The sequence below is a fragment of the Rhipicephalus sanguineus genome, chromosome 9, assembly GCF_013339695.2.
Source record: "Rhipicephalus sanguineus isolate Rsan-2018 chromosome 9, BIME_Rsan_1.4, whole genome shotgun sequence".
Lineage (NCBI taxonomy): Eukaryota > Metazoa > Arthropoda > Arachnida > Ixodida > Ixodidae > Rhipicephalus > Rhipicephalus sanguineus.
In genome coordinates this window covers 123201182-123217509 of record NC_051184.2, presented here as the reverse complement: position 1 = coordinate 123217509, position 16328 = coordinate 123201182, and the positions used below count along the sequence as shown (strand labels likewise).

Genomic DNA, 16328 nt, shown 5'->3' with positions numbered 1-16328 from the left:
GTAGAAGCTGTACGTTCTCTGTTTGCGTCGCATGGGCCTCCAACTGAGGTGGTTACCGATAACGGCCCTCAGTTCACTGCTGCCGAATATGAGGCCTTCTTAAAAGCGAACGGTGTAAAACAGACGCTCACGCCACAGTACCACCCACAGTCAAACGGTGCGGTCGAATGAGCAGTACAAACTACGAAGAAAGCACTTCTTAAACAGCTGCTAGACAATGAAAGTAAAGGAAAAGGCCGATTACTGCGGCATAGAATCGACAACTTTTTGTTCTCCTATCGCACGACGCCGGATACCTTCACGGGGAAAACAGCCGCCGAGCTCTTTCTCCGACGCAAACTGAGGACTCGGCTAACATTGCTTCAACCAAATGTTAGGAGTGAACTGTGAGACAAAGCGGAAAGAGTGAAATTGTCTATAGACAAGCGACGGGGTGTACCGCGGTCCTTTTCTGTCGGTGATGTTGTTTCGGTGCGCTCAGTGCGAGGTGAACTTATTAAATGGTTCCCAGGAAAAGTGTGAAATCGAGTGAAATCGCCGTGCACGTATCTGGTCCGTGTCGGAGGCCGTTAGCGATACGTGCATGCCGATCATTTGCGAAGGTCGTTTCTGGAAACAGATGGGAACTGTGAGCCTCGTGAAATTGATTTGCCGCATGCTGCGGAAGCGCTTGTACCCTGTTCATCAGAGCCACCGGACACCCAGCTGGCACCGGAACAAGCACAAGGATCACCCAACCCTGACTGTTCCCCACCAATCACCGTTAGAAGCAGCGGCCGAAGTCGACGGCCTCCGGACCGTTGGGCTTACAGCCACTCATAAATACGAGGGAAGGAGTGTTCCATCCAACGCTTAACGGCGTTGCATCGAACGCGCCGTGGCGTTGCGCCCAACGCACGGTGGCGTTGCACCGAACGCGCTGCGGCGTTGCATCGGGCCATGCGCGCGTGCAAGAGTGCAAGAATAAAGACGTTCCACGAGTACGTCTCCCGGTGTGGCGTTATAACATTAAGATGTTAGATCTACATGTCAAATGACTATAATATTGTCACATGCCACCATGTATGAGCCATCCGCTGCGGCACGTACACCCAAGTGGAAGAAGAAGAGAACGTTGTTGTTGCTGGTCTGGTTCTGGGGTAGACGTCAACACCTGGCTGTCTGTCTTATTTCGCCCGTGGCACTGGTGGAGGCGCTGGGTACATGCACCTTGGCTCTCAATTTCCAGCCGTGACTCCTAGCAACTTGGAGACAGCCACAGCTCCCACAGCAAGAAGCAGCCGCCGCCTGCTAGGACCACCCCCCGAATTCGGTCCCTTGTCAAGACTTGACAAGATGACAACCTCGACTATAAGCCAGGCGAGTCAAACCAACGACGCCTATTCTTCTCCGCTCCCGCATGATTTTCATGCACCGCAGACACCACGGTCTTTCCGCGGAGACATTTTTGAGGATGTTGATGACTGGCTAGACCACTTTGATCAAGTTGCCAGCATCAATGAATGAGATGAAGGTCGCAAGCTGCGGAGGGTTTACTTCGCATTAGAAGACTCTGCCAAAAAATGGTACGAGAACCATGAGGGTTCCTTTGCGACGTGGCAGGAGTTTAGCCGCCAGATCCGCGACGCGTACCGCAACGCCGAAAGGAAGGAGAGAGCGGAACAAGCCATCTCGTCTAGGAACCAGCGACCAAACGAGAGAGTTTCGATGTTTGTCGAGGACATGCTTCGACTCTTCAGGCGGGCCGACCCTGCGATGTCCGAGGAAAAGAAGGTGCGGCATTTGAGGCGTGGGGTTAAAGAACAGCTCTTCGCCGGGCTAGTACGCAATCCACCAAGGACCGTGGCTGAGTTCATCAGTGAGGCGACCACGATCGAACGTACTCTCCAGCAGCGGTCGTCACAGTACGAACGCCACGACATAACGGCCACGGCATGCTCTATCGGGTCTGACAGCGAGAGGCAGGCCCTCGCAGACCTCATAAGAAGCGTCGTGCGGGACGAGCTCCGCCAACTCCAAGCAGTGGGACCTCAACCAACCGCGCCAGCATTCGTGGACGTCATCAGAAATGAAATCAGACAGGCGGTCGCACCACTCGCACCACCAAGACCTGAGGTCCCTGTCCTGACTTATGCGGCGGCCCTACGATCTCCTGTACTACACGCTACTGGTCCTACTTTGCGGACAATGGACCCGCCTAGTCATCCATTCCAGGACGCATCTTCGACTTCGCCCTCTGCGTCAAGGTTCCCGAGCCCACCCACGTATCAGCCGTCCGGCTCAAGAGAGAACGCTACCAAGGCAAGCGTGTGGCGCACGTCGGATAACCGTCCGCTATGTTATCACTGTGGCGAGGCGGGCCACGTGTATCGTACTTGTCAGTACCGCCAACTTGGTCTACGCGGCTTCCACCCTGATGCTCATTGCGCACGCTACGGTGAGCGCCCCCGTGAAATCGAAGCGTACCTTACGAGCCAGCAAATTCCTCCCCCTGTTCAACGCCGCCAATCACGATCACCGTCGCCTCGCCCCTCCATGTCACCTAGTTTGCCCTCGTCGTCCTGCGCTCCTTTCAGAAGCCGGTCACCGAGTCCTCACAGGGGAAACTAGGAACCGCGGCTTCTGGGGGTGAATTCGCTTCCCAACGAACTGTCAAAGAGCCTCCCTCGTGTGAGCATTATTCATATGCTTCATCCTCTCACCTGTAAATACTCATCATCACCACTTGGGTCTGAGTAGCGGGGCTCAGGCTCGAGATAAATAAAGAAGAGTCTTTCGGCTTGACCGTCGTCTCAGAAGTGGTGGATTGTGCTGTACGATTCCTCAGTCCTCTGGCTCTACCGGTGGCGCTACGCCTTCCACTTCACTGCACCCCTGGAGCTCCGGTCAGGTCGCCGTTTGAACTCGGAGACATCGGCAATGTCGCACGACGAGAACTCCAACGCTGGACCATCCACGACACCTGTCCCGTCAGGAACCCCTTCCTGCTTGGTTACCACCCCTCAGAAGGATCCACCGGCGTTCGCTGGCCTTCGTGGGGACGACGTCGAAGACTGGCTGGAGCAGTACGACCACGTCAGTGCACTCAACCACTGGGACGACCCTGCAAAACTTACTCGTGTCGCCTTCTACCTGACGGGTGTAGCCAAGACTTGGTTTTTCAACCACGAGTTGGACTTCGTCGATTGGACCTCCTTTAAGCACCAGCTACGACAAATTTTCGCGAACCCTTCAATCCGCTCCGACATCGCGAAAAAGAAATTAGCGGAGCGTGTCCAGCAAACCGGCGAGTCATACACTTCTTACATAGAAGACGTCCTCGCCCTTTGTCGCCGCGTGAACAGCTCAATGACGGAGACGGACAGGGTGCGCCACCTGCTCAAAGGAATTGGCGCTACGGCATTCAACGCCCTTGCAGTGCAGAACCCCACTACCGTCTCGGAAATCGTCGCCACGTGTCAGCGCCTTGATGAGCTCCATCTGCTCCGTTTGCAGCCTGACACATCACCTCTGAGCACAACCACTGACACCGAGCTGCGCAGCTTGATTCGTTCCATCATACGAGATGAACTCCAAGCACAGGCTATGTCCTACCCTCTTGAGCTCCGTACGACATCTCCGGGCAGCAGCATCCGCAACATCATCCGAGAAGAACTTGTTGCCATGAGGTGTACGGAAATTCCCAGGCACGACCCCGTACCGCCACCAACTTACGCCCAGGTTGCGGCCCTAGCGCCTCCTCAACAGATACCACCCCACGCGCCCACAATGCACGGTTCCGTGAATGCTTTGTCACCACGAGCGTCGCTTCCCTCTCCAAACGCCTGGCGCCCACCTCGACCAGTATGTTACTACTGTGGAGTCCGTGGACATATTTCCCGGTTTTACCGACGCCGTCAACAGGACGAAAGACGGGGTTACGACTACCATGAACGAGACGAGTTTCCCGCTCCGGTTCCACAATACAGTCGCGCCTACCAAGCTTACGAACGTCGTTCTGCATCTCCGCAGAGCCTCAACGGAGCCGCTGCTTCCCGTTTTCCGCGTCGCCGCTCTCCATCACCCATGCGCCGCTCCTCTTCTCCCCTTCGACCAGCTACTTCGGCCCCGGGCCATCGCCCGGAAAACTAAATTGTGCAGCTTTGGGAGGGGAAGCTGCATTGTTCGGGCTAAGTCAAACTCCTCCGCAGCGGCCCTCAAATATACTGTTAGTATGTGCTGAAGGTGTATGGACTGAAGCATTGGTAGACACGGGGGCAGCACTTTCCGTTATTAGTATCGAACTGTGCTCTCGCTTGCGAAAGGTAAAAACCCCGTATACTGGCCCTCCCCTTCGGTGTGCCAATGCAGTTCTTGTTCGGCCTATTGGTGTGTGCACAGCGCGAGTTTTCATCGACGGCATACTTCATCACATTCAGTTTCTCGTCCTGCCGTCATGTACGCACACACTAATTTTGGGATGGGACTTTCTCTCCTCAGCGTCGACCGTGATATCTTGTCAACAGCGAGTCGTTCATATGACGGACACGGAATTTTCATCTCATGACGATGTTCGCAAACTGTGTTTCCTCACGGCGGTCGATTGTTCCATTCCACCTGGCGACGAGAATGTTCTGACGTTGACGTCCGATACCATCGTTAATGGTGATGTGTTTCTCGCTCCATGCGATCGCTGGATATCCCGAGGAATTGTCATTGCGCCTAGCTTGGTCAGGTTTCATGACAGCAGAGCGTTGGTCACTGCACGTAATCCTACATCTTCACCACTTGTCCTGCCCCAAGGTAGCGTTGTGGCCTGCTTTGCTGACACAGAACCTCTTGCCCTGATGCCTCTTCACACAGATCCACCACCGTCGCCTACTACTGTCAACGACCACGCGACAACCACTGCTCTAACAGCCACCATCAACCCTGATCTCCCTGCGGCGCAAAAGGAAGATCTCTTAGCACTACTTCGAAAACACAGTGCTTCTTTTGACATCCACTCCAAGCTTTTGGGTCGCACATCCGTCGCCGTGCACCGCATTGAAACCGAGGGCAATTCCATTGTGCGCCGCCGACCATACCGCGTCTCCTCTGCAGAGCGTAAAATCATCGAGGACAACGTCGCTGACATGCTGAAACGCGACATCATTCGGCCATCGTCCAGTTCTTGGTCGTCTCCTGTTGTGCTCGTCCGGAAGAAGGACGGCTCGGTACGATTTTGCGTCGATTATCGAGCTCTCAATAAGATCACGCGCAAAGATGTATATCCGATGCCGCGAATTGACGATGCCCTCGACTCCCTTCAGGGCGCTGAATATTTCTCAAGCCTTGATCTTCGATCAGGGTATTGGCAAACACCTATGCATGAAGTGGACAAGGACAAGACGGCCTTTGCAACACCCGATGGCCTCTATGAGTTCAATGTAATGCCCTTCGGTTTATGCAACGCTCCGGCAACGTTTGAGCGTATGATCGACACGGTTCTTCGTGGCCTGAAGTGGAGGACCTGCTTATGTTATCTTGATGACATCGTTATTTTTTGTTCCACTTTCCGCCAGCATCTCGAGCGATTGGACGAAGTCTTGACGTGCATTTCTAACGCTGGGCTTCAACTCAATACAAAAAATGTCATTTTGCCAGAAAGAGCATCATCGTATTGGGCCACCTTGTTAGCAAAGATGGTGTTCGTCCCGATCCTGACAAGGTGAATGCCGTTACATGCTTCACTCGCCCTGAAAATCAAAAGCAGTTACGAAGTTTTCTCGGCCTCGCGTCGTATTTTCGCCGCTTCATCCGCGACTTCGCCTCCATCGCGTCGCCCCTGCACAAACAGCTGACGTCGGGCACAGCCTTCACTTGGACACCCGGATGCGACATCGCTTTTGACACCCTCAAGGCGGCACTGACATCTGACCCCGTCCTCTGTCATTTCGATGAGCACGCCCCTACTTGTCTACACACCGACGCTAGCGGGCATGGCATCGGTGCCGTCCTCCTACAGCGTGATGCAACTGGTCGAGAAAGAGTCGTTGCCTACGCCAGCCACGCACTCACAACTGCTGAACAAAACTACTCCATCACAGAGCAGGAATGCCTGGCTGTAATTTGGGCCGTACAGAAATTCCGCCCATATCTTTACGGACGCCATTTTACCGTAATTTCAGACCACCACGCGCTATGCTGGTTGTCATCACTTAAGAATTTGTCCGGACGCCTCGGCCGCTGGGTGCTCCGTCTACAGGAGTATTCATTTGACGTCCTTTACAAATCTGGGAAAAAACACCAAGATGCCGACGCCCTTTTTCGTTGCCCTCTGCCACTAACATCTCCGTGCAAGCCTCTTCATTCCTCCTCCCACGATGAAGTCGCTACGCGTCCACTTACGTTATCGGCACTAACGGTTGGTGGCCCGCTTCCTTACAATCGCCACAGGCAGCTGGCCTCCTGTCAACAGCAAGACCCTTACTGCCATCGCATTATTCAACGACTCTGCGGAATGTCTCCACCGCCTAATGCCAGGTTGCGCCGACAACTCAGGCAATTCAAGCTTGAAAACAACGTGCTGCACCGGTACGTTTACAATGATGATGGACACCGGTGGGTTCCCGTACTTCCACGCTCGCTTCGTACGCAGATTCTTGAGGCCTTCCACGACGACCCATCTGCTGGCCACTTGGGATTCCATAAAACCTACAGCCGCATAAGGAGCCGCTTTTTCTGGCCTGGTCTGTCCACTTCGATTGCAAAGTACGTCTCTTCTTGCGCACTATGTCAACGGCGCAAGCGGCCGACTTCACCTCCTGCTGGCTTGTTACATCCAATACCCTGTCCCGAGGAACCTTTTGCCATTGTTGGAATGGACCTGGTCGGACCTCTTCCCGTAACGTCCACAGGATATCGATGGATCGTAACAGCCGTTGACCATCTCACGCGGTACGCAGAGACCGCTCCTCTACGCTCTAGTTCTGCCTCTGACGTGGCCACCTTCTTTCTCGAAGCCATTGTCTTACGGCATGGTGCGCCCCGCATCCTCTTGAGCGATCGCGGCAAGACTTTTCTGTCTACAGTGATTGAAGAAATGCTTAAAACTTGCGGCACAGTTCACAAGACCACATCAGCATACCACCCTCAAACCAATGGCATAACAGAGCGATTTCACCGCACACTAAATGATATGATATCCATGTATATTGGGCCCGCTCATGACAACTGGGACACAATCTTACCATTTGTGACGTTTGCTGATAATACCACCATCCAACGCACTACTGGGTACTCGCCGTTCTACCTAGTTTACGGCCGTTCGGCGACATTCACGATCGACGCTTCATTCTTACGCACTCCAATGGACAATTCTACAACTATGCCGGAACAGTTCGTCTCGAGACTTCAAAATTGTCGCCAACTTGCTCGGCTCAGTACAGAAGCCAGTCAACACGACCGCAAGCAGCGGTATGACAGCTCTCATCGTGACATGTCTTTCCGTCCTGGTGACGAAGTGCTCCTTTGGACGCCTACTCGTGCCCCCGGACTATGTGAGAAGATTCAATCGCGATTCCTTGGACCCTACGTAGTTATTGAACAAACATCTCCTGTCAACTATCGCGTTGCTCCCGTTGAGGTTTCTTCCGACCGTCGCTGCCGTGGTTCCGAGATAGTCCACGTTTCGCGTCTGAAGCCTTTCGTTCGACGTCTATCCCCAGTCTAAGTCGCGGCCAGGCTGGCCGCTTCAGCGCGCGGGGAAATTAGTGTGAGCATTATTCATATGCTTCATCCTCTCACCTGTAAATACTCATCATCACCACTTGGGTCTGAGTAGCGGGGCTCAGGCTCGAGATAAATAAAGAAGAGTCTTTCGGCTTGACCGTCGTCTCACACTCGATGCAACGACCCGATGATGACCGCTCAGATTTTTCGTTATTTTCAGAGAGTAGCACGACTGTTTCTGCCGACATCGCCGTATTCGTCGATAATCATGCTGTCACTGCCCTCGTCGACACTGGCGCCGAATATTCAGTTATGAGCGGAGCCCTGGCATCTAAACTGAGGAAAGTTACGACCGCATGGCAAGGACCCCCGTTGCGCACGGCAGGTGGCCATCTGGTGAAGCCGACTGGAATGTGCACAGCACGTATTCGAATACGTGCATCGACGTTCACGGGCTCCTTCCTCGTATTACCTGTGTGCTCCCGTCCGCTCATTCTGGGACTGGACTTTCTTCGTGAATACGGCGCGATCATTAATCTACGTGAGTTGCTAGTGTCGTTCGAGGACCCCTTTCATCCTGAAGCTGAGGCTGACAACACCCACATCTCGAATCTGTGACTCTGCCTCCTCGTAGCAGCCTCTTTGTCAGCGTTGAATGTGAGCAGGACGTCCCCGACACTGGAATTTTGTCTCTCCTTCTTGCACAGCAAATCTGCGTCGCCAGAAATAGACAGGCTCGCCTACTAGTCACGAACTTCAGCGAGGAGTATCGCCATCTTACAAGGCGCACCGCGATCGCATACCTTGAAGAGATTGCCGACATCTCGGGTCCCTCAACATTAGCTGCCCTTTCGTCGTGCGACCATTCCGGCATGCCATTCGCAAGCACTCTCGACGTAAACCAGGATCTACCTTCCGCACAACGGGCGCGTCTTTTGGGTATACTCGATTCATTTCGAGATTGCTTCGCTACAACATCGAAGGTCAAACAGACGCCGCTTGCCAAGCATCGTATCATCACCGAGCCTACCGAGAGACCTGTTCGACAACATGCCTACAGGGTGTCGCAAAAAGAACAAGACGCCATACGTCAGCAAGTCCAGCAGATGCTCAAGGACGACGTCATCCAGCCATCGACTAGTCCCTGGGCTTCCCCTGTTGTGTTGGTGAAGAAAAAAGATGGTACCCTGCGCTTTTGCGTTGATTATCGAAAGTTGAACAAGATCACGAAGAAGGACGTTTATCCTTTACCCCGAATAGATGACTCCTTGGAGCGCATACGGAACGCTCGATACTTTTCTTCCATGGATCTACGCAGCGGCTACTGGCAAATTGCAGTTGACGAGCGGGACCGTGAAAAGACCGCTTTTCTTACTCCTGACGGCCTCTACGAGTTCAAAGTCCTTCCTTTCGGCTTATGCTCAGCGCCAGCTACTTTTAAAAGAATGATCGACACGGTTCTTTCTGGGCTAGAATGGCAATCATGTCTTGTCTACCTAGACGACGTGTTGGTCTTCTCGGACACCTTTGAACAGCCCATCCAGCGCCTCCAGACAGTTCTTGAGGCGATTCGAACAGCCGGACTTTCTCTCAAACCTGAGAAATGTCATTTTGCCTACGAGGAACTCAAGTTTCTTGGTCACGTCGTGGAGTCACGCTGGTATCCGCCCAGACCCTGACAAAACAAGCGCCGTCGCCGCATTTCCCGTGCCAGCAAACAAGCGCGATCTACGCCGATTCCTGGGGCTGTGCGCTTACTACCGACGCTTTGTCAACGGTTTTTCCAAAATCGCTGAACCCCTCAACCACCTTACGAAAAAAGGCGTACCGTTTGTTTGGGGTCAGGAACAGCGACATGCCTTCGATACCCTTCGAAGCCATCTCCAGGCTCCCCCTGTACTCGGTCACTTTGACGAGACCGCTGCCACAGAGCCACACACCGATGCCAGCAACTTCGGACTTGGAGCTGTATTAGTTCAATGGCAAAATGGCCTAGAGCGTGTGATTGCCTATGCCAGCCGAACACTCTACATAAATGATTTCCCTGCAACGCTTAGGCATTCACAGGCTTTGATGTATGCTGACGACACCGCTCTTCTATTTACTGGTGACAGTCTGCTTGATATACCGGATAAAATAAATGCTGAGTTAGAAAATGTTTTTAAGTGGTTCACAACCAATGAGCTGACCCTTAATCTGAGTAAGACTAAGTATACAGTTTTTCATTCCAGGAAGAAAAAACTCAATACTGAAACACTGGATATATCATTACAAGGTATAAAACTACAAGTTTTCTCCTATAAATATTTAGGCATTTTCTTAGACTCAGACATGCACTGGAAAACTCACATTAAACACCTTTGTTCCAAGCTTGCTTACGGATGTTATATTCTTCTTAAGGCTCGTGAATGTTTCGAATATCCTGTCCTACGCATTCTGTACTTTTCCTTTATACAAAGTCACATATCTTACTGTATTGATTCATGGGGTAACACCTTTACAACTTACCTTGATCCTGTATTCCGTCTGCAAAAACGGGCATTAAGAATTATCACTTCTACGCGTACTCAATCCAGTACGTACTTGTACAGCTCATTGCATGTGTTGCCAGTACATGCATTATATGAACTGAAAATTGCTGAGGTCATTCATAGTATTATCGATACCAATGATCCGCTTCCAATTACATTGTTTAAGATCCCGCTACGAAATACAAGAGCTGCAACTAATCAGTGTTTTAATCTGCCTCCTTGTCATAATTTGTATGGGAAAAGGCTCGTGGAATTTAACGGCGCACTTATTTGGAATTCTCTGCCCATACATATAAAAGAAGCCCGCAACTTCAGGTCTGCTGTCAGAAAATACTTTTTTGAAAAATACTGTCGATGAGAGTACACTTCTTTATATTTACATTCTTGCATAAGTTGTGCGTGTCAATGCTTAAGTTGTGCATGTCATACTCATTGTTATGTATTTGCTTTGTTCGCTCGCGTGCGAGAAGGATAATAGAACACTGATGTTATATTTATATTTGTGTATGAGTTATGTATGGTAATATTACTATTATGTATCACGTCTTCTGTTTCTGTTTGCTCGCGTGCTGCATTTCATACCCTAAGTTGTCTGTGGACCCGGAACTAGCCAATGGCTATGGGTCCAGTAATGCTTTTGTATATTGTAAAGTATTTTGATAATAAAGAATGAAAAAAAAAACATTATCATCAGCAGAGAAAAACTACTCTGCAACAGAAAAAGAATGCTTAGCTGTTGTTTGGGCTATAACAAAGTTTCGACCATACTTGTACGGACGCCCATTCAGAGTAGTTAGCGACCACCATTCTCTATGCTGGCTCGCCAATCTCAAAGACCCTTCAGGTCGTCTGGCACGGTGGAGCCTTCGGCTGCAAGAATTTGACATTACCATCATTCACAAGTCAGGACGCAAACACACCGACGCTGACTGTCTCTCACGTGCACCAGTCGGAAGTGCCAACGCAGACCTTGATCAGGACGACACTTTCCTTTCCTCTGTATCAGCAACCGACTTGGCTCAAAAACAGCGCGACGACTTGGAGCTCAGCCCACTAATTGACTATCTGGAAGGGCGCACATCTAGTCTTCCTCGAAATTTCGCACGCTCGCTAGCCTCCTTTTGTTTCCGGGATGGAGTCCTTTATAAGAACTTCGACCATACGCAAGCTACTTACCTGCTAGTTGCGCCGACCTCGCTTCGTGACGATATTTTACATGCTTGCCACGACGAACCATCGGCCGGACACCTTGGCTACACGCGCACATTGCAACGAATTCGTCGCTCCTATTACTGCCCACATCTCACGAAGACTGTCAAGCATTACGTTCGCACATGTCGCGACTGCCAACGTCGTAAGACTCCACCTGTCCGACCAGCGGGACTGTTACAGCGAATCGCCACACCGAAAGCACCATTTCATCAGGTTGGCATGGACTTGCTGGGATCATTACCCACGTCTGCGTCTGGAAATCGGTGGATTGTGGTCGCCACCGATTATTTAACACGATACTGCGAAACAAAGGCCCTGCCCAAAGCTACCGCAGCTGACATCGCCCACTTTTTCGTCAACAATATCGTCCTCCGTCACGGAGCGCCAGCTGTCATAATTACTGATCGTGGAACATCTTTCACCGCAGAGATGCTACAGGAAGTATTGAGGCTCAGCGGCACAAAACATCGCAAAACCACGGCTTATCACCTCCAAACAAACGGACTCACTCAACGGCTGAACAAGACCATTGCAGACATGCTGTCAATGTATGTGGCCATTGACCACAAGAACTGGGATGATATCCTCCCTTACGTAACTTTTGCTTATAACACTGCGGTGCAGGAAAGTACAGGTTTCACCCCATTCCGCTTAGTGCATGGTCGAGAGGTCACTACAATGCTCGACGGAATGCTCCTCCCCGACAACCAGGGACTGTTTAACACGGATGCTGCCACGTGCGCTCAACGCGCCGAGGAGGCCCGTCAACTCGTCCGATGCCGTATTGAGAGTCGCCAAACAGCAGACGCACGCCGCTACAATCTTCGGCACCGAGATGTTACCTTCAAACCACGCGATGAAGTCTGGGTGTGGACCCCCATCCGACAGCGCGGCCGGTCAGAGAAGCTACTGCGGCGCTACTTCGGTCCCTACAAGGTTCTACGCCGACTCAGCGACGTAACCTACGAGGTTCTCCCAGAAGGCACCCCAACACGTTCCAGTCGGCTTCCACAAACTGATGTGGTTCATGTTTCAAGGCTCAAGCCATATTTCTCGCGTCGTCAATCGAACGTAGAGTGACTTTGACTACAATGGCCACTTAGCTTCTTGCTTTTTGTTGCTTTTCTGCTTGTTCTTGTTGTGTCCCACTTTCTCTATTTACTTCTTCAGTGGCGGCAGCATGTTCATTTTGCCTTACGGGCACAATTGTTTCGTTTGTATAGTGACGTTTTGTTTTTCTTTCCTCTTTTTTTAGTGCGCATAACCAGCATCGAGACGATGCTTTTCTGAGAGAGGGAGTAATGCCCCATGCCACCATGTATGAGCCATCCGCTGTGGCACGTACACGCGAGTGGAAGAAGAAGAGAACGTTGTTGTTGCTGGTCTGGTTCTGGGGTAGACGTCAACACCTGGCTGTCTGTCTTATTTCGCCCGTGACAATATGAGTACCGTACCTTCAACATTGCTGAACTATCGCGGCCAGGGTATCCTCCTGGAGGAGTACGGAGCTCTAGAAGAAGGCATATGAACCGGAGTCGTTCCGAATGTCAAATTAACAGGTCCCAATGCCACTCGTTTTGATGAGCGTTCTAGGGCGCTGGTCAGCTTTCGTAGTTTTAAATGCTTATCGCATAGTGGCGAATAATGTCCACGCTCAGGGTAGCTCAGGGTAGCTCGCCTGCCTGCCAGATTTGCAAGCAGCCATCTGGTGGCAGTGGAGAGAGCGAAAGCCCAAATATCGAGGTATAACAATAACAAGGATCCCTTTTTCACGCATATCTTGATAGCGGTTTTCACGATAGACTGAGGCAAAGCTGGTTCCATGAGATACGAATGAGGCACCCGCAATGCTAACAGTTGCTCTTTGAAGTCTACATAAAACTGCACTTACCTTTATCGCCGATAATCATTTACATGGTGTCGGCATACCACATCTAGCCTCCCTAATATTGTCCACTCGTCCTGCCGAATAATTCAACGTTCTAAGCGCTGTGCCGTCTATCTCGTAGGATATGGGCTAATCGCACGAAACGTGTGAATTGTGCGCTCTCGCTAGACCTTTGTAGCCGTGCTGGCTCACATATCTGCCTCAGCAGGGTGCCTTCCGCAGGATTGCCTTCCCGTTATCTCATGAAGGGGCAGATTGGCATCAGGCTGTCGAAACGTTATCCGTATGCAATGCGGGAACGTGATCTTATCTCCAGGCAGTCAGGCAGAGAGTCGATTTACTTCGACGTTCACTGGATCAAGAAAATATAACGCGCATGCACATTTTAGAAGCACTTCTTGCTGGCCGAGTTGGTGCATGTCTGTGGTGGGAATCATTGCGAATTCAATCGGACGAACACAGGAAGGACAGAATAAACGAAAAGAGCGCAATTCCGCTCGCTCGCTCTTTCCGTTTACTCTGTCCTGTCCTTCTTTGTTAGTCTGATTGAATCCGCAACAATTCCCACCACTGTACGCTATGGGGGCGCTCGGCGGTTGTGAGCGCGTCGACAACGACTATCTCATGTACGCTGGTGTCACGCGGCAGCCGCTGGCAGCGGGCAGTTGCGGCCGAGGCTTGCACTAGTAAAGACGTGACTCTTTGGGTCTAGGCCTCATCCCTAAAGGGTTCAGGGCTGGCTGCAGCTGCAGCCAGCCCTGAACCCCATATCTGGCGCCCAACGGGAAGGACCCCGCCCCGACATGTTCTGCCCTATCACCGTACGCCGGATCCCACCAGCCACTGACTTCGGCCCCCTGCACGGCGATATCGCCTTCGAGGAGCTATGGGCGCTGAAGCGGGCGTTCCTGGATATGGCCACCTACGGGGTCTACGACCCGGTCTCCTACTACAGCCGGTGGAGACCCTCATGCGCCTTTCCGGGAGTATGACCTCCGACGAGCAGCGGCGTGCCATCATCGCCCGTGAGCACTTCGGTGCTTACCTCGGCGTCCCGCTGCCCGCGCAGGCCATGGAGGCTGTGGCGCGCTCGTGCGGCGAGGCGGCACCTGGGGCTGACGACGAAGGCGGCGACGATGCGTGCGCTGATGAGGTCGGCATAGAGGCTCGTGCGGGCTCGTGCGGCGGGCCGGCACCGCGGGACGACCAGTGACGTGGTGGCGATACATCGTCCGCCAGCGAGGTTGCAGCGTCCAGGAACGGTGAGGCGAAGACGGCATCGGACCACGCGATTTCTGGGGACACGGCCGGTGATTGCGACGACATTGAAGCAGAGGTCAGGAAGTCCCGGGATGACGACAGTGCGGCGGCCTTGAAGAAAAGGAAGAAGACGAGAAGTAAGAGGGGGAGCCGGAAGCAGACGGAAGACGCCAGACGGAAGACACCAGACCCGGAAGACACCAGACGAATCGGAGTCCGGCACCGAGGTGATCCGCACTCGTGACCTTGAGAGGGACAAGGCTGCCCTTGAAGCTGAGTTAGATCGTCTCAAGCAGGACGCATCGCAGCATACTACCCGCATCAGCCAGCTGGAACGTAAGTTGGGAAACCTGACTGATGCACATGATGGTCTCAAGCAGGAGCACGACGTCTACAAAGCCAAGGCAACCACCGTAATCAACGAAAAAGACCGCCACATTTATGACCTGAAGGACAAGGTCTGTGCTCTCGAGAAACAGCTAGAACAGCAGCTGGACGAGTAGCGCCATCATTTCTTGGAGGCCCAGACATCCTGGAGTGACAAAATCTACACCCTTGAAGCTCAGATCTTCAACCTGAACCGAAAGGTGGCCGAGGACTCGCTGGAGTACAGTCGCATGGAGAGGCTGCTCGCAGATGATCAGCACCGCCTCAAGGATCAGCAGCAGCAGTGTGCCAATTTCGAGGAGCAATTGCTGGAGCGGGACACTCAACTGGCACACATGCGGCGCTGCCACGAAGAAGAGCTCCAGCGGCAGCGCGTACTCCAGGACTCCCAGCTGGATGCGCCACGGATGCAGGCAGCTGATCTCCGTGTGCAGCTCACCCAGGCCCAGCAGGACCGCTATCGAGAGGCCAGTCAAGTGTAGACATTAATTGCGGAACTGAACCAGAAGGAGGCAGAGTGCAAGAAGAACCAGGAGCAGATCCAGGGGCTCGAGGAGGGCCAGAAGATTTTGTTGGCAAAGGTCTCCAAGCTAGTGAAGCAGCTCAGTCTGTCGTCGCACTCTGAGACAATCCTCAAGCACGGTCTGAAGAAGAGTGAGGCTGAACCAGAGACCATGCAGGAAGAGCTTGCAAAGCTGAGCCAGATGGTGGCTTCGGCTGAGATCGAGAACAAGCGGCTGATGGAGGAGCTTGAGGCAAGACACCAGCAAGTGAATAAACAATTCACGGAAGAGATGACGCAGCTACAGGAAGCCCTGGAGAGGGTGGCAGGACAGGTGGACCCGTTCGAGGAGGAACCTGTCGCCCACATGAGCAAATGCACCAGCGTGTCTGACCTGCAGCGCAACATGAGCAAGGAACACGTGAGCGCCGGAGGCATATGCAGTCGGAGCTTCGTTGGGGACGTCACACTTCCGTAGCAGCCGAGGTCACCTGCGTTCAACGTCTACTACCTGGTGGAGTGGCCGCCACCCGCACGTGAATAGTCTGGATGGCTACAACAGCAACGACATATGACAACGGCTTATGACTCGCTGGGACCGGTGCTGCACCAGTAGCATCGACATTATGTCATGCTCTCGACCATTGTCATGCTGACGACCGTGGTCAACCTCTGCAAGTCTGTTGGGCCTCCGTCTTCGGGTGGCGGCAGAGTTGCCTCTGCTGCGCGCGTCTGCAGTTCCCGCGTCCGGCAGCCCATGAAGTCCCAGAGAGAGTTGTGGGCGGGCAGCGCTGGCATGTGGTCGTGTGTGCCACGCGCAGTCCGCCGTGGCCAAGGATAGCCAGGACACTTGCGC

General features: G+C 52.7%; 1 protein-coding gene across 1 annotated transcript; it reads left to right on the top strand.

Moving 5' to 3' along the window:
* The first annotated feature begins 2187 nt into the window (after positions 1-2187).
* Positions 2188-15950, top strand: LOC119405833 (angiomotin-like protein 2). Its single transcript, XM_037672664.1, has 5 exons — positions 2188-2301; positions 3496-3843; positions 14781-15041; positions 15111-15437; positions 15480-15950. Exons 1-5 carry the CDS (start codon positions 2188-2190, stop codon positions 15948-15950), a joined length of 1521 nt encoding a protein of 506 aa, XP_037528592.1.
* The last annotated feature ends 378 nt before the right edge of the window (positions 15951-16328 follow it).

Excerpts from the sequence above, each read along its gene's own strand:
- LOC119405833 (XM_037672664.1), top strand. The coding sequence starts at position 2,188 with ATGGACCCGCCTAGTCATCCATTCCAGGACGCATCTTCGACTTCGCCC. Across the intron at positions 3,844-14,780 it reads CCTGGCGCCCACCTCGACCA|ACACCAGACGAATCGGAGTC; the intron begins GTATGTTACTAC and ends CAGACCCGGAAG. Across the intron at positions 15,042-15,110 it reads TTTATGACCTGAAGGACAAG|ACATCCTGGAGTGACAAAAT; the intron begins GTCTGTGCTCTC and ends TTGGAGGCCCAG.